The sequence below is a fragment of the Dunckerocampus dactyliophorus genome, chromosome 15 (genome assembly GCF_027744805.1).
Source record: "Dunckerocampus dactyliophorus isolate RoL2022-P2 chromosome 15, RoL_Ddac_1.1, whole genome shotgun sequence".
NCBI lineage: Eukaryota > Metazoa > Chordata > Actinopteri > Syngnathiformes > Syngnathidae > Dunckerocampus > Dunckerocampus dactyliophorus.
Genome location: NC_072833.1, coordinates 9,132,185 through 9,154,206, shown reverse-complemented (window position 1 = coordinate 9,154,206; position 22,022 = coordinate 9,132,185). Strand labels below are relative to the sequence as shown.

General features: G+C 45.7%; 5 protein-coding genes across 9 annotated transcripts; 3 read left to right on the top strand and 2 right to left on the bottom strand.

Moving 5' to 3' along the window:
• The first annotated feature begins 315 nt into the window (after window positions 1-315).
• ift46 (intraflagellar transport 46 homolog (Chlamydomonas)) lies at window positions 316-2,194 on the top strand. 2 transcript variants are annotated; one of them, XM_054752724.1, is made up of 6 exons: window positions 316-495; window positions 971-1,089; window positions 1,151-1,434; window positions 1,507-1,600; window positions 1,658-1,789; window positions 1,847-2,194. In XM_054752724.1, the coding sequence occupies exons 2-6, from the start codon at window positions 988-990 to the stop codon at window positions 2,192-2,194; spliced, it is 960 nt and encodes a 319-aa protein (XP_054608699.1). In that variant the 5' UTR covers window positions 316-495; window positions 971-987. The 2 variants fall into 2 exon arrangements, with proteins under 2 accessions (XP_054608699.1, XP_054608698.1); XM_054752723.1 differs by having other exon boundaries at window positions 317-495; window positions 902-1,089.
• Window positions 2,195-2,855: 661 nt separating this feature from the next.
• On the top strand, window positions 2,856-7,836 carry si:ch73-71d17.2 (RPA-related protein RADX). The gene is made up of 19 exons (XM_054752714.1): window positions 2,856-2,925; window positions 3,698-3,800; window positions 3,863-4,016; window positions 4,076-4,173; window positions 4,238-4,354; window positions 4,424-4,590; window positions 4,657-4,813; window positions 4,881-4,989; window positions 5,072-5,163; window positions 5,221-5,358; window positions 5,446-5,541; window positions 5,600-5,773; window positions 5,837-5,961; window positions 6,027-6,148; window positions 6,229-6,279; window positions 6,348-6,391; window positions 6,476-6,742; window positions 6,808-6,957; window positions 7,025-7,836. The coding sequence occupies exons 1-19, from the start codon at window positions 2,863-2,865 to the stop codon at window positions 7,147-7,149; spliced, it is 2,352 nt and encodes a 783-aa protein (XP_054608689.1). The 5' UTR covers window positions 2,856-2,862; the 3' UTR covers window positions 7,150-7,836.
• asgr1a (asialoglycoprotein receptor 1a) lies at window positions 7,804-9,500 on the bottom strand. Of its 2 annotated transcripts, none has more exons than XM_054752727.1 (7): window positions 9,329-9,500; window positions 9,165-9,203; window positions 8,960-9,049; window positions 8,826-8,891; window positions 8,664-8,756; window positions 8,437-8,591; window positions 7,804-8,364 (listed from the first exon to the last, which is right to left on the bottom strand). In XM_054752727.1, exons 1-7 carry the CDS (start codon window positions 9,384-9,386, stop codon window positions 8,107-8,109), a joined length of 759 nt encoding a protein of 252 aa, XP_054608702.1. In that variant the 5' UTR covers window positions 9,387-9,500; the 3' UTR covers window positions 7,804-8,106. The 2 variants fall into 2 exon arrangements, with proteins under 2 accessions (XP_054608702.1, XP_054608701.1); XM_054752726.1 differs by having other exon boundaries at window positions 7,805-8,364; window positions 9,165-9,272; window positions 9,329-9,496.
• plod3 (procollagen-lysine, 2-oxoglutarate 5-dioxygenase 3) lies at window positions 7,990-20,717 on the top strand. Its single transcript, XM_054752715.1, has 20 exons — window positions 7,990-9,470; window positions 9,593-11,385; window positions 12,122-12,213; window positions 12,275-12,411; window positions 12,484-12,647; window positions 12,712-12,824; window positions 12,896-12,959; window positions 13,047-13,144; window positions 13,221-13,322; window positions 13,390-13,521; window positions 13,587-13,708; window positions 13,783-13,887; window positions 15,209-15,334; window positions 15,406-15,547; window positions 15,628-15,741; window positions 18,191-18,262; window positions 18,332-18,436; window positions 18,521-18,667; window positions 18,806-18,931; window positions 19,025-20,717. Exons 2-20 carry the CDS (start codon window positions 11,292-11,294, stop codon window positions 19,178-19,180), a joined length of 2,211 nt encoding a protein of 736 aa, XP_054608690.1. The 5' UTR covers window positions 7,990-9,470; window positions 9,593-11,291; the 3' UTR covers window positions 19,181-20,717.
• LOC129167985 (cytochrome b5 domain-containing protein 1) lies at window positions 9,547-11,257 on the bottom strand. Of its 3 annotated transcripts, XM_054752732.1 has the most exons (5): window positions 10,752-11,257; window positions 10,560-10,647; window positions 10,415-10,491; window positions 10,128-10,346; window positions 9,547-9,843 (listed from the first exon to the last, which is right to left on the bottom strand). In XM_054752732.1, the coding sequence occupies exons 2-5, from the start codon at window positions 10,573-10,575 to the stop codon at window positions 9,613-9,615; spliced, it is 543 nt and encodes a 180-aa protein (XP_054608707.1). In that variant the 5' UTR covers window positions 10,576-10,647; window positions 10,752-11,257; the 3' UTR covers window positions 9,547-9,612. The 3 variants fall into 3 exon arrangements, with proteins under 3 accessions (XP_054608707.1, XP_054608705.1, XP_054608706.1); XM_054752730.1 differs by having other exon boundaries at window positions 10,560-11,257; XM_054752731.1 differs by having other exon boundaries at window positions 10,415-10,455; window positions 10,560-11,257.
• Window positions 20,718-22,022: the final 1,305 nt, after the last annotated feature.

The following is a 22,022-nucleotide window of genomic DNA, read 5'->3' as shown; positions in this document are numbered from 1 at the left end:
TATATACAACTGCTTTCCATAAACCGCCATGAAAATGATGATATTGTATTCCTTTGTGCACTTGTTCTGTTAGTAATTGTTGACTGTCTGCAAACTGGCATTGCTTTATTGTAAAACAACTCAATTTTCTTGTCAAAAAACAACCATGCATTCATCCATGTACAATATTCTGACAAGTACAGACAGGAATGACAAATATTAACTGTGCTGCTTCAATCAATTTAATGTATTGTTTTAAATGTTGTTCTTTAGGGCGTTCTTAGGCGTGTCAACACATGCCTGTCCGCACGGTGGCGGTAGTGTACTTCACAAGTTGTTTGCTTGCTGCCATTGGGACAATAGGTGAAAGAAATAACATGGCGCATCAGGTTGCCAGGTTACAGAAGTGTTCGCAGTTTCACAGATTCTGACCCTCTTGAACGACGATTTCAGCTTGGAACCGTCGTGTTTTGCAACAGCACACGTTTAGCTGCTGCTGGTGGCTAACGTTAGCACGTAAGCTATGATGATATATGTTAAGTCGTATTAACATGAGTTTAATGCCAGCATGGGTGGCTAACGTTAGCATATAAGCCATAATGATACATGTTAAGTGGCGTTAATATAAGTTCACTTACAGCATGGGTGGCACTAAGCTTTGATGATACATATTAAGTAATTTTAGCTTACGTTTAAGGCTAGCGTGGGTGTTGATTGATTGATTTTAACGTTCATTTTTTTCCACATTCTTTCCCATCAGTATACTTCTCATATCACAAATGTCCAGAAGAAGCAGAGCTTGTTCAAGCCTACCCCCTCATTAGCACGGAAGATGTGATACATGTTAAAGCATGTTAACATAAGTGTAATGCGAGCACGAAAGCTATGATGATTCATCGTGTTAAATCTGTGCACACTGTAGTATCGCGGCTGTCGCTGATCACGTGACCAGAGAGGCGGTTCAGTGAAGGTGTCCCCTGGTTGTGTTCAGTGGTCCCAAGCCGTCCAATGGAGCGAGCCGACCGTAGACTGGTGAAGAACCAACCATATGATGAGAGCGTGGAAGTGAGCGACTCTGCAGAGGACGCTAGTATCTACGGGCGCAGTCAGGTAATAACTGTTGGCATGCCTCCATTCTGGAGTGGGCAGGTGACCATTTGCACATTTGCAGGCCGAGCATGGGAGGAACAGGAGGGTGCGTGGCCTGATGTCAGCCAGCAGCAGCAGTGATGAGTGTGACGAAGAGCGTGAGCCTCAGAGGGTTAAAGGGCCAATCAGCAGGCAGGGTGGGGTCAGCCCCAATGAGGAAGACGACGAGTCTGAAGAGGACTCCGAGTCGGACTCGGATGATGACGATGTAACGGCCGAGGCTCCCGAGGGTGCGTACGACCCGGCCGACTATGCCAACCTGCCTGTCAGCACTGAGATCAAAGAGTTGTTCCAGTACATCATACGGTCGGTTTGTCACCACATCGCTGCAATGACCACACGTCGCTGACGTCACTGACTGTGTGCCGTGTCCATCAGGTACACACCTCAATCCGTGGAGCTGGAACATAGCTTGAGACCGTTCATCCCAGACTTCATCCCGGCTGTGGGCGACATCGACGCCTTCCTCAAGGTAACACTGTTAACCCCATCTCGGTAGGGTCAAAGATTACCACTTTGTCACACGCAGGTACCTAGGCCGGATACCAAACCAGACGGGTTGGGCATGCTGGTTCTGGATGAGCCAAGCGTCAAGCAGTCGGACCCCACGGTTTTGTCGCTGTGGTTGTCCGAGGAGACCAAACAGCACGGAAACACCAAGGTAAGAAAAAAGGTGTGTATCTCGGCCCCTCCTCTCATGCGTGCATCTGTTTGACAGGTGAAGGTGACGAGTGTGGCCAGTCCTCACTCCAACCCGCGCGCCGTTGACAGCTGGGTAGACAGCATTGGCGCCCTGCACCGCTCCAAGGCAGCAGCCAGCGTGCAGTATGCTCGCGCCATGCCCGACATCGACACCCTCATGCAGGAGTGGCCTCCAGATGTGGAGGAGACACTGGGTGGCGTGCACCTCCCCCATGCCGGCCTCCATTGCAGCCTGCGGCAGTACTGTGACATCGTGTGTGCCCTGCTGGACATTCCTGTGTACTGCAGCCGTATCCAAGCACTCCACTTGCTTTTCAGTCTCTTCCTGGAGTTCCGAGACTCGCAGCACTTTGCACGCACTTGACAACCTCCACAACTTCTCAGCTTCAAGAACATCAACTCTAACTTTTCACTCCCTCAAAAGCTTTACCATCTTTTTTAGAGAGTTCAATAAAACCTTTCAAAGTGGAGCCACTGTCCTAACAGCAACAGAAGATTATTTTCCACTAAGAAAAGTCCTTATTCATTATAGTTTTAATATTGTCACTGAGCGTTAAGATTATGACAATCCTGCAACCAAAAACACAAAATATTCAGAAACAAAGAAATAAAAGTAAACAAATGTGTTTATTTAATGTTAGATACAGTATTGTCATATATTTCAAAGACATTTAAGGGTTGTTTTTAAAGGTCACACAAATAGAGCATTCAGCAAGAAAATGTATACTTTAATACTTACAGACGACATTTAAAAATTTAGGACTGAATTATTAAATTTTCTTTTTAAAGGGTGACATGATGAATCACCGCTTGGGGGCTCGCAGCGTCTGCCAGATATTATAGATGTCCCTCTATTCCTATTCTTTACATTTCTTATATTGAAAGGCCTGAGCTTTTATTTTTGAATAAAACAAGCCTGTTTGTATTCACTTGGTTAGTTGGCTTCCTGCGATAATTTTCATAAAATATATTAATCATTTTTATCCTTAAACTGTTCCTCATCTGGCAACATTTCGCTCCTTTTTATCCAACATGGCGGCTTCGGACTGCATCCTCCGCAGAATCTTGAACCGTTCCCGACACGGCTCAGAAAAGGTCCTGACAGTCATTTTAGTGACATTAGTGTTAATTAACGTGATTAAAATGTAATCATGGCGGTTCTTTCTTTTGTTTTCGGTCCACTTGAGCCAGCTTGCTAAAACTGCTGTCATTTAATGTTTAAGTCGCTTCAAACGTAAGGTGACCAAATGTCCTGTTTCCAAGGACACGTCCTATTCTGGCCGTCGTGGTTTATTTTGGAAAGTGATGGAAATTTCATTGTTTTTCATTGGGCCGTTAAATTGACTGGCATTAGGGCACGCTGCTGCATGGGACGTGATTCCTGAGCGGCTTCCCTACACGGCGAGCTAATGTTGTGAGTTATGTATTTGTCCAATAAGACTTGTAAAGAGAGCTATTATTCTCTTACATGCCGCTTTTTCAAATACAGAAGAGACATTATTTCTATCTTTATTTCATTCCAGCGATTTTAAAGTGATTTTTGCATCACTGAAAATGATCAAAGTCATAATAAAACATGTTGCGTAATCTCGAAGAAGCCTTTGTGTCTTTGGGTATAGATAGTAATTAGTAATTAGATAGTAGCATACTTTAAATTTATTGAAACCACAAGGTATATTTTGGTAAACTGTACCGAGTATCATTGCCAGCCGAGTGTCCTGGTTTTCGGTAATGGAAATATGTTTACCCTTGCCAAAGGTAATTAAGAGTTAAGTGTTGGTGATGTAAAGTGTGTTTAGTCTAAAGACGAAATGCTAAATACTAAAAAAAAAAAAAAAGGATGTCAGGATATCACTGTTGTTTTCAGAGGTCAGAGGTTGTCTGCAGGGAGACGCTGTATGTGCTGGACGTGTCTCGCTACACGCGAGACCTGGGGACATCTGTCTACTTCCCGAACGCCGTCCTGACAGGTGAGACTCACTGCCTTCTCTGTGCCGCCTCAAACCTCTGACCTCGCTGCTTGGGTGTCAAGCGGCCGACTTGTATGACATCACACTCAGCGACCTGGACTGCCGCCTGCGAGTAACGCTGGATCCAACTCTGAACCGGCTGGTGGAGAGGAACGTGCTGCGGTGTGGGGCGGCGCTGCAAACCACAGCCTTGGTTCCCGGTATCACGTGCACCAGGTGGGTTATCGTGCTCGTGTGCAGCGATGTCGCCGTGTTTAACCGCAACGTATGTGCAGCTTCATCATGGTGCGTGTGGACGTCAAAGATCAAGAGGCGGAGGTCAGGGTGTCGGACTGCGACTCGCTGCGCTGGGCCGCGTCCTCCGAAGTGTCAGGTAAATGAGCTGTCAGCCAAGCTCTGCCCGCAACTTGTGATTTCTAAATGTGCTCATCCTTCAGGTCCTCTGAGGGCCAATCGCATGGTTTTCCTTCCTCTGTGGAACAACGTGGACTTCAGCGGCGCCGCCTGGCAGAAGACTCCTCCCTCCATGGAAGAGGAGGATGAAGAGGTGGAAGGTGGGTTGGTGTGCTGAGCATGAGTCTTAAAAAATGTGCTGGCAGCTGAATGGACTTCTTTGTCCTCAGCTCGCCATCCTAGCGTGACTGTGAAGGACCTGCGTGACGGATACTTGTCCAAGTGCATGGGTGTCCTGCGTAGTGTAATACGCCGTCAGCTGATCGTACGCATCATGACCAAGTCGCAGCTGCTGTACTATGGCAGACAAGACAGCCAATGCAGGTGTCCGTACAGGGTAAATGAGGGCAATGCCATCTTGTCCAAACAGACGATGCAGCGTCTTACTTCCTGTCGTGTTCAGGCACTCTTGGAGGTGTGTGACCACACAGGAAGTGTGTGCGTGGTATTGTGGAACAGCGTGTGTGTCACATGGTACCGTCCTCTCAAGCCTGGCGACATCATCAGCCTGAGCTACTTCCGGGTCAAGCAGCTGTATCAGTCTGAGTACGACGACATCGGTACGTACATTGTTGGTGAGCATGTGTGATGTTCAGAAGGTCACGCCCCCCCACTGTTTTTCCGCAGAGATCAGCGTAAACAGCCAAAATCCCACCGCTCGCATTGCTCTCCTCCCGGAATCCTCTGTGGCGGCCAACTGCCTGCCGCCAGAACCCGCCTACAGCTTCTACAGCAGGTACCGCCGCCCCAGCCCACCTGCCCTGGATGTGCCCACAGCATCCACGCCCACCACCGCCGTTGTCCTCCCTTTTCTTCAGCAACGAGCTGCCGGAACGCCCTCACCAATCCCTGTGTGATGTCATCGGCCTGCTCACCTTCGCGGGACGTGCCGAGCGCATCAGGAGAAAAGGTGAGGGTTGTCATGGTGACAGCTTGTCGACTTGCTCAAACGTGTGTGTGATGGTAGACACTCTGGACGGAGGAGGAGGGACGGAGCTGTTGGAGTATCGCTGGCTGCGGCTGGAGGACGGAACCAGCCCCAGGCCCATCTGGGTCAAGCTCTTCTCCACGTCTCAGCCTGAAACTCATAGCACGCTCTGCCCATGTGAGACACATGCACGCTCCCAGCCTTCAGTGTGTGTGTGTGTGCGTGTATATGAGGAGTGTTCATAACTGATGTGTGTGTATGCAGTGCTGGTGGTGGTGTGCACTCACTTGATGGTGGTCCAGAAAGCTGGTGGTGTCTTCTACCTGACTACCACAATGCACACGCAGCTCTACTGCACAGGTATGCCTCTTTTTGACATCATCACTTGACTGATAGGTCACCACGGCTTGATTGACAGGTCAGGGCTACCACTCAGAGATGAGTTATCGCAAGGTGAAGGCGGTCCGGGTGTTCCTCAAGTGGCTGAAGCATCATGATGAAGCGCGTGTGCAGCAGTCAGCTCTGATTGGAGGATTCTTCATGTACCCTCCTCCTCCCACCTCCTTGGAAATGTACATGCAAGATACCTCTGGTGAGCTGAGTTTATGTCCGTGTTGAAAGTTCCTTAAAGAATGTCTGACAGAATGTCTCACAGGTGAGCCAGCTTTCCTTAAAGGGGCAGAGCTTCTAAGGGAGATGACGAAACTTTGTTATAGGGAGCGACGTACCTTCTGTGTCCAGGCAACCGTTACCATGGTGACATACTGTCGCAGAGGAGAGGTACACACGCATATGCATACACACACACGTATGTGCACATATTGATAAGTGTGTTGTGTTTTCAGGAAGAGCACTGCATCTTTTGGACAGACACTTCTTCAACCCTCCCCCCCTCATCCTCGCCACCCTCCTCCTCGTCCCCTGCTGGTCAGCTGACGGCCCGCCCACTGCTGCCCCCCAGTGCCAGGTATTCAAATTCAGGCATCACTGATCAATTTCACCTCCAATCTGTGGCATCAGCAGGAGTGTGTGTGTGCTTGTACACAGCAGGCCGTGTAAAAGGAAGCTGCTGTTTCATTCGGACTCTCCACAAAAGGGGTGAGGTTTGGCCACTCACACTCATTCCATGTGATGATGTCATCGATTATGTCACCGTCTGTCTGCAGGCCACCTCAAGCCACCTTACAAGCAGAGCCCAGCAACAAAACAGGTACGTGTGTGTGATTGCATGTGTACATGTGTGCGTGCATGTACGCACGTGGACATGTATGCGCTAAAGTTTGTGGTCGTACAGTTGTTCTCTTTGAAGCTTCCATGGAGTTTCTCCAAAAGACCAGCGAAGAAGACGACGAGGACGAGGACGAGGACGAGGACGATGGGTCCTCTTTTGTCACCTGCCCCTCCCATCCAGATTTCCCGCACATCGCTGCAGAGTCGCTGACGATGCGCTACGACCCCGCCCACAAGGACCAGCAGGCGGTTGCCGTAGCCATGGGAGGACGCCTGACTGCCAGTGGTGTCACTTTTGACTCACAGGATTACTACACCTTCACGCTTAGAAGTAATGCCTCACCTGTGACCTCTGACTTGCAAGTGTTGACTAGTGACATGTGACTTTTGCGTCAGTTTTGTCAGACGGTGTGGTCGTCTCCGCAATCTTCCTTCCTCAGTCAAAGTCTTCCCTCCTCCTGCCGGCCTCCCTCCCCCACGCCAACACCTGGACCTCTATCCTGTCCCATGGTGCCTTCTCCTCACACACACACCCACCCTCACCAGGTGAGCACACACACACAAACACACAAAGCACACTGAGATGACAAGGTCTACCGTCTCGCTGGGATAGGTGACCTCATTGCCATAGCGCCGCTGCTGGCCAATAAGAGGATGGTGTGCTTATTGGAGGCATGTCATCTAGGCGGAGACTCCAACGAAGTCGTCCTGAGTCGAGCGTACCTGCTGAGCAGATGACGTGAGCAGATGACCCCGTTGTCACCCTTTCAGGGTGTATGTACTTTAGTTGTTGGTTTAAAAGGTTGGAACGCAGTGTGTATGTATGAATGCTGCAGTACAGTTAATTGGTTCCAGACCTGACCATTATAAGCGAATTTCTGCGAAGTAGGATTCCTTATTTATAAACAGAATATTTCCATAGTAAGAGCATCGAAAACCCTCTTCAATGTAACATTACTGACACCTAGTGACCAGTGTAGAATACTACACATTACATCTTTGCGTCTTCTGGATGTCTCTATACAGTATTTGTATTTTCATTCATTTAGCCATTTTTGTGCTTGAAGAATATGTTAAATTTGCTTTAAAAAATATGCATTTTTTGGCAAATAATAAGACGTCAATCACAGCGATAATTTATTATTTTTAGTTATATTTTTGTTATAATTTATTGTTGAAAAAACATGATAGAGTGAAGCCCTGAAATTCGAACTTTAAAGTTTGAACTGTGTGCGTGTGTGTTATACATAAGGAGTCTTGAAGTAGTTGGAATGTTACATTTGTAGACTGGAAAGGTTTAAACTGTTGCTGTAACACTGAGTTTGTGTGTGTGTCATTCAGAAATGTAGACGTTGTAATGATGTGTGTGTTTGCTGGACGAGTTGTGCACAAAGAAAAAGCAATAAAGTGCATTCTTTGTCTTTTTATTGTCTGCGTTTGGTCATGCTGCGGGTGCACCCAGGCTGGTGGGCGTACAGGTGGGGGAGGTTGGATGAAGGGGTGTGGTCAAGTGCCTGAGTTGTTGGGTGAAGGCGTGTTCAAGTGCCCATGCTGGTGCGTGTACAGGGAAGCTGGTTAAAGGGAAGCGGTATAGTGGCCCAGGTTATGGGGTGTGTAGGGTTTGTTGAGTGAAGGGGTGTGGCCAAGTACCCGGATTGGAAGGTTTAAGAGGTTGGGTTGGTTGAAGGGGGGTGGTCAAGTGCTGTGTCTCTGACAGATGAAGTTCAGCTTACTGGAGCAGTGTAGGTCGTTGAGGCGGCCATCGGTATGTATATGAGCGCAGTCCTCGTCTCCGGGCCCAAGGCCATGATGGATCCAGCTGTCAGGCTGACCAGGTCGCCAGTGCCTGCGGTTCATGACGTAAGGTGTATGATTGACCCACTCCCACTTCCCCGTCTCATCGCTCAGTCCAATCCAGTGGAAGAGGCCCAACATGTGTTGGTGGACAAATTCCTGAGCAGAGGAACGTGAGCTTGTGAGTTCCGCCGCTTAGTGTTTTGTCTCGGGACCGAGTGACCCACTTACCCACACGGCGTCAGACTGCAAGATGGCCAAGTGCGACTCATGCCCGTTGCACCAGTCTCTTGCGTCGTGCCACGAAAGCGGGACGCGGCTGAAGAAGTAACAGCTGGACTCGGAGCGCTGCCAGCCAACAGGACAGCAGCCATCCTTCGTGGAACCTGACGACGAGACTCACACAGAACCCATCAAGAAAGCCACGACGCTATGTGTGTGTGTGGGTGTGTATATACCATTGTTGATGATGTGTTCAATGGAGCATTTGAGTGACGCTACCGCCCTGCTGATGGTGTCCAGAGTGGCAAGCTGCTTCAGAGCCTCCGAGGCTGAAACCACGCGCTCGTTACTTCACTGACATCATGTGACTTGGCTCACGGTCTTATGACCGGTCTCACCTGAGGTGATTTCTTGTTTGTTGCTCTCCACGGCAAACTTCAGTCGCTCTACGTCTTTGGCACTATCTGATACGACGACAAGGCCACACGCCGTCGAACAACACGACAACAAGGCAACAGTACAGGTGTGTTACCTTTGGCGAGCTGCTGGATGGTCTGCAGTGATTGGCTGACGTTGGAAACATTTTTCTCTACTGACCATATAAGACTTGACAACCTGGAGTCTGTGTGGAAACGCACACACATACACACACTTGCATGAAAACACCACCTCCTGGTTTTTCCACATATGGCTTACTACATCAGTGTGCTTGCGTGCGTGTGTGTGTGCATGCTCACAGCTGGCTCCCAGTACAATAGTCAGAACCAAGATGGCTACTGCGGTCAGAACAGGAAACAAGCATCGTCTGAGCGTGGACAGACGTGGGCGAGGGACGTGGGGGGGGTCTGACAGACAACGTGTGAGTTTTCATCTTCTCACAAACACACACACACACAAGTACCTTTGGTCCAGAAGGAGCTGCTGTCTTCTTCTACATCATCGTGGTATTCAGTCGTCATGGTGATTGCCTTCTTTTCTTCGTTGTGCTCGTCTTGGTCGTGAAGAAGAGGAGCACTGACAGCAAATGTTAACGCAAGCTGAAGGTGACTGACCGCCACACGAACTTTGAACTGACTAATAGACTGTGTGTGTATGTGTGTCTCTGCCAAAGTTCATGCATTTATTTTTCTACACACACTCTTTATTCACACAACTTTGCCAACAGGTTGAGTCTCATGTGAGAGGTCACCCCTCAGTGAGGTCATCATTAAAGTGCAGGAGGATGGCGGGGGTGAAGAGGTCACAGTCGAGGCGCAGCAGCTGGAGCTTGACATCGTCGTCCGGGACATTATTTTCGCTCAGTGTCTTGTTCATGTCCAGACTCAGTCCGTTGTGTTTCCATGTGTAGCTGCATGCATGTGAGTTGTAGGGTAGGTATCGCTCCCGGATTTCAGCCAGCGTCTCCTCGGAACACACCTGAGCCAGGGAGCCAGCTTAGCATTATGACTCAAAAGTCAAATGGGACTTTAGCCTAGCTTAGCATTATGACTCCAAGGTTAGATGAGGCTGTTAGGGTATCTTAGTATTATGACTCAAATGTTAGATGGGTGTTCGGCTAGCTTAGCATTATGACTCAAAAGTCACAAAGCAGGATAGGTGACAGAGAAAATGGATGGATGGAAGTCACAGGGGTATGTTAGCCTTGCTTAGCATAAATCCAGAGAACATGGGACAGATGCTATGCTTGGTATTGAATTCACCTCCAGTCGCTGCTCCTGTGACGTCAGCGTGTTGATGACTCTTATCCACCTGGTTTTAGAGGACAACCGGCCCACCTCATAGCGTTGGTCCTTCCACCAGGATGGGTCAATGTCGCTGGCCCAGTCAGAGCGAGGCACAGCGGGGGGAATGTGCACAAATCGTCCTCTCGGCGTGTAGTAGCTCACACAGTTGGTCAGTGGATGGATGAAGGTCAACACCTGCACAGAAATGGTCAGGTGAGCTGACAGGCGTTTTCTGATTGGTTGCAGTGGACACGGATACTCACATCTTTGGTCTCGGGGTCAAACCAGCTGCTTATGTCCTTTCCTGCAAACTCCAAGATGGGAAGTAGCAGAACATCACCTGTGAATGGTCATTATTCATATGAGGATCAAAGTGTTTGTCTAAAGAAGGACAAGTGTTTCTCTCACCCTCGTACTGCTTCATCAGGGGAGTCAGGTCACACACTTTGCCCAGGAAGGAGACCCACAGGTCTGCTGATGTGTTGTGAGCCGCTACCTGAGCAGGGGTGAAAAAGCGTGGCCTGACTGACGTCATCAGTTCGGATTGTCGAAAAAAATAACTTGCACTTAGATTTTGTAGTGGTCTTGTTGCTATGTTACCTTGACAACAATGGGCGGAGCTCGATGCCCTTTCCCCTTTGGTGCACAAGGGTCATATGGCGTATTCGATGACGGCACGTCATCAGACGTTGTCTGTTTCTTGTCAACATGGCAAGGGTCTATCTTTACGCAATTCTAAGTATTCCAAGGACGTCCTTCCGTATTAAAATAGGTTATTATGGAAAGAAAAAACATGACAGTAAATGAAAATGATTCAAAGTGTATGCGTGTGACGTGGCAATCGTGATATCCACTTTCACGAACTTTCTGCAGAACACCAAATTTTTGAGGGAAAAAAAATCTCATTTGTCCACTTGTGATTGGTTTGTTAATCGTCACGATTGATTGGCAAAAAAGCCCGTCAATCAACCGGATCAAGACTCTCGTTGGCTGTGGTCTTAACGTGAACAGCTGAAGACTTCCTGTTGACGTTTGTGTGCCACTATCCTCGCGAGATTTGCAAGGCGGCGGCAGTCAGGGCAGCATAGGAAAGGATTACACTTTTAAACCACACGTTTACATTGGCTATTGTCTGCCGCCATGTATTGTCCTTCTTTTTGTAGGGTCCTGTACTTTGTAACTCTCGGGTTTGTGTGCCGTACTACCTGGGCTAAGCAGCGGAGCCTCTCAGCAGGTAAGGCCGACCCGGAGAGGCTCCAGCAGGGCCAGGGGGACCGCCTTGTCCCGCTGAGGTCTCTCGCAACTTTTCCAACGGATTTTTTTTTTTACCTTACTGTCAGCTGCTTTTAATTACTCACTAATTAATTACTCACTAATCTTACGTAAATGTGTTGAGATGTAACTTTGCTTTAGTTTGCCTCAGGCTAACTAGCTTCCCTGCTGGACTGTCATTACAAATAATAATAAGTGTTTATTGCAGTCACTCTTATTTTCTTCATTCTGACCTCTTGTGTTCCGGCTTTTTAACAATTCAATATGACAAAAGTGCTGAAAGGTAGACAGCCGCAAAAAAAGAGTGTGCAGATTTTAATGTGTCTGCCAGGCCACTAGTTGGTGCTGCAAATAAACACTACAGTACTAGCCTTCATCAGCATGCATGTAGTACATTACACCACGCATGCTTCAGCTGCACTGTTGTTTTACTTAATAACGAACCCTTCAAATAATTTGAATTACGTTGTTTTTTTATGTTCAGTTTAAAATGTCCCCCAAAAAATGCCCTGCTTGCCCTTCCCCCACTTACACACCTCAGTGTGGAATCCCTCCAAGGCATGAGGTTGAGGAGGGGCCAAAGTTTGTTGATGAAAGATACAACAACGCAATCTGTGGAGCAGACTATTGTTTCATCACTATATTTAAATATATATATATATATATATGTATATGTGTGTGTGTGTGTGTGTATGCAGAGAATCTGCTGGTCATCACTGCAGCAACAGAGGAGACGGACGGCTTTGTACGCTTTATGAGGACGGCCAAAGAGTTCAACTACACGGTGAAGGTAATGTTCATGTTGAGCAGCCAATCACAGAGGGCCATGTGCTGATGATGACGACGTATAGGTGCTGGGTCTGGGGGAAGAGTGGCGCGGGGGCGACGTGGCTCGCACGGTTGGCGGCGGCCAGAAGGTGCGATGGCTGAAGAAGGAACTGCTGAAACACACTCACCAGGAAGAGCTGGTCATCATGTTTGTGGACAGGTAAGGGCCACCTTATTCTTCAGATGACTCAAAAGATGCTGAAAGCGAGCGTGGTCCTGTGTGTCCCACCAGCTATGATGTGCTCTTTGCTTCGGGTCCGGAGGAAATTCTGCGCAAGTTTTCCCGCCTTGGTCACCGAGTGGTTTTCTCGGCGGAGGGCTTCTGCTGGCCAGACCAGAGGCTGGCTCCCAAGTACCCCGCCGTACATTCTGGGAAACGCTACCTCAACTCAGGAGGTAAGAGAGACAAGCAATTGACGCGGCCTGGGCTCCACTTGTATAACGTTTCTGTGTCTGTCAGGGTTTTTGGGCTTCGCTCAGGACCTCAATGCCATGGTCCAGCAGTGGAAGTTAAAAGATGACGATGACGACCAGCTTTTCTACACCAAAATCTACTTGGACCGTACGCAGCGGGTAAAGTGGCATCCTCGCTGACATGGCAGCAGCTTGCCAGGACTTCACGGTTGCCTTCTTTGTCTCTTCAGACCAAATTCAACATGACTCTGGATCACCGCTCAAGGATCTTCCAGAACCTCAATGGAGCCGTTGGTGAGACACAGGGAAAGCTAATGCTATCATGGAGCAAAGATGTGGTGTGTGTCGCTCTTCCTCATCATTTCATGTTCTTTTTGGCAGATGAAGTTGTCTTAAAGTTTGAGAAGGCAAAGGTCAGGGTGAGGAACGTGGCCTACGACACACTTCCTGTTGTCATCCATGGTAACGGACCCACCAAGGTAAACATCTAGGTGTGTTGTACTTGCTCTCCGTATATGGATGTCCCTCATCAGCGATATGACAACATCACTGCAGCTGCACCTGAACTATTTGGGGAACTATGTCCCGACGGCGTGGACGTACGAGGACGGCTGTGGTGTCTGTGACAACGACCTGCTCTTTTTTGATGCTGTGGATGTGCGTAACACGTTATGAGTCTTGTGTGTCATGCGTCAGCGAGGTCATGCTGCATTTGTCATTTCAGGATCAGGACATGCCGCTAGTCTATGTGGCCGTGTTCATCCAACACGCCACCCCCTTCATGGAGGAGTTTCTGGAGCGGCTAACTACGCTCAACTATCCTCCCTCTCGCCTACGACTCTTCATCCACAACAATGTGAGTCCACGCTGAGATGCCTTGCATCCTCGTCTTTGACTGCGTCACCTTGTGCCTCCTTGCAGGTGGTCTACCATGAACGCCACATCCACGAGTTTTGGAAGCAGCATAGGGCACTCTTCCCTGATGCTGTGCTGATTGGACCTGAGGAGAACCTGCAAGAGGACAGGGCTCGGAACATGGCTGTGTGAGTGCACCAGTGTCACGTAGCTCTAGATCACAAATAACTAAACCACATTTTGTGTGTGTGCGCGTGTGCAGGGAGGCATGTAAGAAGGATCAAGATTGCGATTACTACTTCAGCATCGACTCATCTGTAGCCTTGACCAACCCTGACACACTGAGGATTCTCATTGAGGAGAACAAGTACGTACACATGTGCCTTCCAGAGGACACACTAGTGGGGAGGTGGACAGTAAGCCGTCCTAGTTGGTAGTCTTAGGGGGTATACGGCGAAAGTGGCTGCAACTTGACAAAACCAAATCAGACTTAATTGGTCTCGCGACGGTGGTTATCAAATTACTTTGTCAAGTCCGGTTTTCGGCTTTGTGCTAAGTGCGCGTTCACACGAAAGGGGGCGTTTGACGTCATATTATTCTACTTCCGCTGAAAAGTGAAGAAACCACAGCCAGTGTATTTTACAAAAAATGTATACGTAATTATTATGGAGCATTACGAGGAGTTTCCAAAACATTATGACTGCTAAAAGCAACACTGTCGCAGCCATTGCAGCGAGGGAGGACTGCTAGCATGCCGGCATGCAGCGTGTGAATTCGCAAGTTAACATTGATTATCATAAAAACTATACCCTACTAGTCTTTTCATTCAACGCTCAACATTTGACAACTTTGACGTATTATCACTTTGACGTATTATCACTTACCCATTTACAAACTAAATAACAAATAAATAACAACTTTCGTTTTTTAAGTTATAAATTCATTGAATATTTTAATCTGCTGTATCTCGTTGCGACCACTGGATGGCAGTGTTTTGCGTGTGACGTGTTTGTTTGCAGGGCCATGTAGCTTTGTGTTTTTAATTTTTTTTTCAGTTTTATAATAAAACAACTTTTTTAATGCAGTTGATTGAGACCTCAGAGTGCTTATTCCTCCAGCAAATGTTGTATTATAAGAAAACTAACAGGCTCAGTACTCACGCAAGGACTCCTATGACATTTACATCTGCTAAAATTAATTAATATTTCATATTGCATTTTATTTCTGGTGCTCGAGTGAGCATATCTAGCGTGTTCCCTCTGCTGAAAATCTATCTCACTTAGAGATGGATAATATCAGGGAATTCTCTTTTTAAAAAAATAAAAAAAATGTCCATGTCCCCTTGGGAACCTCGTAAGTTCAAAAATAAATGGTGATGCCATCTCTGAATAAGTCAAACAGTGAAACAGTGGCACTTTTTTAATTGCTGATTTTAAGATGAAAGCCTGGACATAATCTGGTCCCGGCAAGGCTATGACCTTAGCCTAGTTACCATGGCGATACAGCTGCTTTAAAAGAGAGCTACCTTCGCTGAACACGCAAGTCCGGCTTTCTACTTAACACAGCTTGCTAACCCACTAAACTCGCTTCGCAGAATACACCTTTGTCGTCATACTAGCCTAAACAGGTAGCGGAGAGGCAGGAACGTCATGAGGACATTGCAGAAAATAAACCATTTGTTCCATCAGGTCTGTCATTGCACCCATGCTGTCCAAACATGGAAAACTGTGGAGTAACTTTTGGGGCGCTCTGAGTGCAGAAGGCTACTATTCCAGATCTGAAGACTACATTGAGATTGTCCAAGGAAAGAGGACGTAAGTCTTACTGCTCCTGTCTTCTGATTGCACTTGACGACTCATTGACTTGTCCTGTATGTCGGAGGCAGGGGTCTGTGGAATGTTCCGTACATGTCCCAGGCTTACCTGATCAAAGGCAGCGTACTGAGGTCCAAACTGGCCCGGGTGAACCTGTATTTGGACCCCAGCATGGACCCAGACATGGTGTTCTGTAGGAGGATCAGGGAACAGGTGACTCTTTGTTTTCGTCATCATCATCATCTCATGTCCTGCTGCCTGATCATCATCATCTCATGTCCACACACACACAGGGGGTGTTTATGTTTGTGTCCAACCGAGACGACTTTGGCCGTTTGGTATCATCTAACAACTTCAACACATCCAGGCTGCATCCTGACATGTGGCAGATCTTTGACAACCCTCTGGTACCACGAACGCACACACAGACACACGTACTGTATATACAGTGGTGTGAAAAAGTTATTTATTTTATTATTTTATTTTATTTTTTACGTTTGTCACATTTCACTTGTCACTTATCATCAAACAAATTTTAAATATTAGTCATTGACAACACAACTGAACACAAAATACAGTTTTTAAATGAAACTTTTTATTATGAAGGGAGAAAAAAAATTCCAAACCTACATGGCCCTGTGTGGAAAAAGTGATTGCCTCCTGTTAAAACATAACATAATTTTGCCATGAGTCCAAAAAAACTCTTTGTTCTGGTTTGTGTCCCTTCTACATCTGGCATAAAAGTAACACCGCATTTCAGAAAAAGAACATCATACCAACAGCAAAATATGCTGGTGGTAGTGTGATTGTCTGGGTCTGTTTTGCTGCTTGAGAACCTGGAAGACTTACTGTGATAAATGGAACCATGAATTCTGCTGTCTACCAAAAAAAAAACCTGAAGGAGAATGTCTGGCCCTCTGTTCGTAACCTCAAACTGAAAGCAACTTGGGTTCTGCAGCAGGACAATCATCCAAAACACACCAGCAAGTCCACCTCTGAATGGCTGAAGAGAAACAAAATGAAGACTTTGGAGTGGCCTAGTCAAAGTCCTGACCTGAATGCTATAGTATTTAGATGCTGTGGCATGGCTTTAAAAAGGCCCGTCATACTCTAAAACCCTGCAATGTGGCTGAATTACAACAATTCTGCAAAGATGAGTGGGCCAAAATTCCTCCACAGTGCTGTAAGAGACTCATTGCAAGTTATCGTAAACGCTTGATTGCAGCTGATGCTGCTAAAGTTGGCCCAACCAGTTATTAGGTTTAGGGGGCAATCACTTTTTCACACAGGACCATGTAGGTTTGGATTTTTTTTTCCTCCCTTAATAAAGTTTCTTGTAAAAACTGTATTTTGTGTTCAGTTGTGTTGTCATTGACTAATGCTGACTAATGCTTATATATGCATATACAGACCTGATCAAAATCTTAAGACTAGTTGAAAAATTGCATTTTGCACATTTGGATCTTAATAAGGCTTTAAGTTGAGCTACAATATGCAAAAGCAAGAAGGGGGAGTGAGACAAAAAACATTTGGAACTTGTAATTTAAACAAAAAAAAACGGAAATTGGTTGTCTATCACCTGATCAAAAGTTTTAAGACCACAGGCTTTAAAAGCCAAAAACTGCTCAAAATGCTCATTTTCTGTCAGGCATTCACACTGGCATGCCCTCCTGATGGCTAAAGCTAAGAAGCTTTCTCTTTTTTTGAACATGGTTGGATTGTCCAGCTGCATAAGCAAGGCCTCTAGCAGCGTGCCATTGCTGCTGAGGTTCGGCGCAGTAAAACAGTCTTTCTAAAAAAAAACAATTAAAGATCCTGAGCATTATGGAACAAAAAAGTCAAGTGGTAGACCCAAAAAAATCGCACCTGCGCTGAGCCGGAGGATTCGATCGGCTGTCCAAGACACAGGGCGGTCTTCGACCCACATTAAGGCCCTTACTGGTGCCGACTGCAGCTCCATAACCATGAGACGGGATCTGTGGGAAAAGGCTTTAAAAAAACAAAAAACTAATTCAAGACCTCGTCTCCTTCAATGCCATAAAACTGCCCGTTTAGACTTTGCCAGGGAGCATCAAACATGGGACATTGAAAGGTGGAAAAAAGTTTGATTCTCTGATGAGAAAAATGTAAACTTGATGGTCCAGATGGCTTCCAACGTTACCTTGTTCTGGTTTGGAGAGTTTTTTTGTTATTTTTTGAGCGATGGCTTTTGATCAGCTGATAAACAGCCTTTCAATTTGTGGTTTTCAATAAATTACTTTTTCAAAGTGTTTTTTGTCTCACTCCCCCTTCTTGCTTTTGCATATTGTTGCTCTACTTAAAACCTCATTAAGATCCAAATGTGCAAAATGCAAATTCTTGGAGTTTTTCAACTGGTCTTAAGATTTTGATCAGGTCTGTATATATAAATATGAATTAGGGATGTAACGATATGAAAATGTAATATCACGATTTTTGTGACCAAAAGTATCACGGTTATCGTTATCACGGTATTGTTGAATATGCTCAAAATGTTTAAAAAGTACTGATACACACACTGAAGTCTAACAAAGTTTTATTTAAAAAAAAACAAACAAACAAATAAATGGGTTAGGGTTAGGTGATTACACAACACATAGTGGGCGGGTGTCATTTTTGAGAGTAAGAGATTTTGTTTACATCAGAGTTGCTTTGAGAGAGAGATACACAATTTAACAAATGGCTGCTTCTCCGGGAAATGAGCAGTGTCACTGGTCCGTGAGTTTATTGTTTACCACAGTTAAAATATTAAAAAAATCTTTTAAACATCCTTAATATGCACATGAGTCAATGTAGCCTCTGTGTGTGTGTGTGTGTGTGTGTGTGTGTGTGTGATAGGATTGGAAGGAGAAGTACATCCATGAGAACTACTCCAAGATCTTTGAGGACCAGAAGAGCTTTGTGGAACAGGTAAGTGAGACACTTGTCATGTGACCTTTGGTTTGCACCAGTATGGAATGTTCCCGTGTCCCGTGTCAGCCATGTCCAGATGTGTACTGGTTCCCGGCCTTCTCGGACAAGATGTGTGACAACTTGGTGGAGACCATGGAGGACCACGGCGAGTGGTCTGGCGGTTCCCACAAGGTGACCCCATAGAATCCAAACCCCTGTACGAGAGCCACCAGGCAATGCGTGACTCAGACGGTAAATGGTGTTGTGTGTCTGCAGGACGAGCGCCTGGCAGGCGGCTATGAAAATGTCCCCACTGTTGATATTCACATGAACCAGATTGGATTTGAGAAGGAATGGCTCAAATTCCTCAAAGAGTACATTGTGCCTGTCACAGAAAAACTCTATCCTGGATACTACCCTAAGGTACACGCTCGCTACATTTTGGGCTTAGACCACCGTGAGACAAGTTAGTTTTACTCTACTGATGTGTTGTCGCAATAGTAATCCTGCAACAAAACATCTTAAGTATACTAAAAAAAAAAAAGTATCATTTGTATGCAGGCTCAAGCCATCATGAATTTCGTGGTGCGTTACCGTCCTGATGAGCAACCATCTTTGCGGCCACATCACGATTCGTCCACGTTCACCGTCAACATCGCCCTCAACAGCAAGAATGTGGACTATGAGGTACTTTACTGCAGCCAGCAAGTATTAGCTTAGCTTGACCGCTGACATGCAGGAAACGTCACTGCTAACCAGCTGCTTGTGCGTGTGTGTCAGGGTGGAGGCTGCAGGTTCCTGCGTTACGACTGCCAAGTGGAGTCTCCCAGGAAGGGCTGGTCCTTTATGCATCCCGGACGCCTGACTCACTATCACGAGGGCCTGCCTACCACCAGTGGCACCAGGTACATCATGGTGTCCTTCGTTGACCCCTAGTTGGCCCAGCTGTGGCTGCGTGTGCGTGAGACACCATCACACGTCACGCACTAACTTGGCTGGTGACCTCAAATGCATCTCAGCAGAAACCTTCCCAGTTGAATTTCATTCATGCTCACGATTAGATGCCTAGCCCTCCCGTGTGGTCACATGTTTCTCACTCAAGCACAGGACATGCCTGCCTTGCTGTCTCTGTAGCAACCAGCAATGCTTGTCATTCCGCTGGAAGGGAACAGAGCAACAAGCACCACGTAGTCCTTAATCATTTCAGCTGTGTGTTTGTCAGCATTCACGCACCATTTGGAGGGGATCAGTGTATCCACGGCTGGAATTTTAAGCTGAGCTCTCTCACAAAAAAAACATCACTTTGTAAAAAAAAATCAGATTCAATAACTTACTACTACATACGCAGTAGGGATGTCCCGACACGATTTTCAGGATTGAGATCGGCTACCGATCTGCTCTATTTTGAAGATCGGATAAAATTGGTTTCCTCCACAAGATCGGGCCGATCCGGTTGCCGTATAATGTTCGTAACTCTGGGCCACACTCCAACATGGTAGGTGTGGTAATGCGCCTTAAAGCTAGTTGCCACTCAACTCCCGCCACCCGCAAAAAATAAAACGCAACACCACCATGCAGATATGTCCATGGTGTGCCTTGGTGAAGTTAGTTTCACTTTGGAAATTGGGCTCTGTAGCTACAGCGGTAGTTCCCCCTCACTGTGCCCGGTCTGCTGTGTCACGGTGCGGTGAGCCCGCACGGGAACCTCCGCTCTAACCGCTGGTTGTTTATACTAGGGACCGTCAATAAATTACAATTACGTTGAAGAGGTTTAAAAAAATTATAACCATGTCAAATTATTAGTCCCACCCTAAAAGTATTTTGCACGCCCATTTTTTCCAATTTTATCTTGTGTTGGATGGACTTTTATTGGATTAGGGACCTAACTCAGAGGTTTGTTACAAAAGCCGAACAATATTGTTGGTCTTGCTGTGTAATAAAAAAAAAAGCAAATTCCGCAATACTTTGGTTGCATTATTTTTAATGCTCTGAAGAGCTATTTTTATAACCATATTCAATTCCACAAATTTGTAACAAAAGCATCTTAAAAAAACAAACAAACAAACAAAAAAAAGATCTGCATCAGATCGGAAGCCAAAAAAATGTGGATCGGGACATCCATAATAAGCAGTAGAAAGTGACAGTCCTGAAACTTTTTTTTTTTTTTTTTTTTTAATGCAAACACAGTACCGTATAGCTACTACTCAGTGTTGTGGCCTTTTTTTTACGTGGAAATGACTGATGACTGTATGGAAGAAGATGAATGAATTGTTTTTATGGGAGCTCAGGGAGGCTTTGAGGGTGGTCGGCTCCCACCTAAGTTGAACTTTTTAAAAATCTTTTTTATTGAATCATGTTGTCACCATGGTGCCGGGGGCTTTTCAATGGATTATTTATATTTTAGAATACAGATGAGCCACATTTTGTATGACCTGTTTTAAATTATTTAAAGTGAGTGAATAAACTTTTTAAATTTTAAGAATTTTTTTATTCCTGCCTTCTGGATCAAGAGCATGGTGTTTCCTCACCATGTGAGCTTGTGGTGGGAGGATTTTGTTTGGAAATATTGATCCAGTGTCAATTTGTATTACAAAACAAATAACATACATCTATTATTAGCTCAAAGGTCTGCAGTGTGTCCAACCATCAAACGACCTGAAAGTGCCGCTAAAGACTTTCCTAAATCCCGACCGAACGTTTCACAAGTGGAAATTAAAAAAATGTTGGAATTTTTTTTCTTGTAAATCATTTTGTAATAATTCTAACACTAAGAAGTATGACAAAATGCAGTACAGTACACTGTCAGTACCCAGCTGTTGCACTCAAAATGGTACTGTAAGTGTGCAGTGACTTGCCACCCTCAATCATCTTGGCTATGTAGTGGAAGAGGAGGGGCGAACTCAAGTGGTTGCAATTTTAAAAGGAGAAAAGAGGAAGTGGACAAATGTTGTGATAGTCTTTTCCAGTAAGTGTGCAACAAATGATAGTTTTCAATTTGGGACAGCACTACACTATTGGAACTGTCAAAATACTGTTAAAAATTGCGCTCACAGGAGAAGTATCCGTATGCAGTGTACATAGTATATGCCTGTGAACAGGGGTGCAGCCAGGAATTCTGGGCCTGGAAAATATCAGGGCCTTTATATTTTTAAATAAAACCTTTAATAATATATTTTTAATGTTAAACCTGAACAGCACAGTTGCAATTGATTCAATGCCCTGAGTGTATAAAGTATAAATGACTAGTATACTTATTGAAGTGTAAGTACTAAAGTCTGCCAATTCGAACAGCCACACAAACACACTCCAGTGCAGCAACTGAACAAACACCGATATAAGCACATTTTCACAAACAAATAGAAAGGACGCACACATTCAAGTAAAAGATATACGGGTCTTACGAGTGGTGTTTTAATCGCTTTTCCAGAATTGTTAATGTATTTTCCAATCGCGTGCTACTACTAAAACAGGATAGTGAGGAGAGTGTGATGGATGTTGAAATTAATATCAATGAATTGCTAATAGTATTAAATAAAAGTAAAGATACTGCAACAGGAGAAGACCAGTTGAGTTATATTATGTTCCAGAACTTACCAGAAAATATGTTGGGAAAAATATTATATTTATTTAACAAAATATGGGAAGAAGGGAAAATACCAAAGCAATGGAAAAGTGCATTATTTTACCATTTAATAAACCCGGTAAGGATCCAAAACACCCTGTAAATTATCAACCTATTGCTCTAACATCACATCTATGCAAATGGATGGAGAAAGTT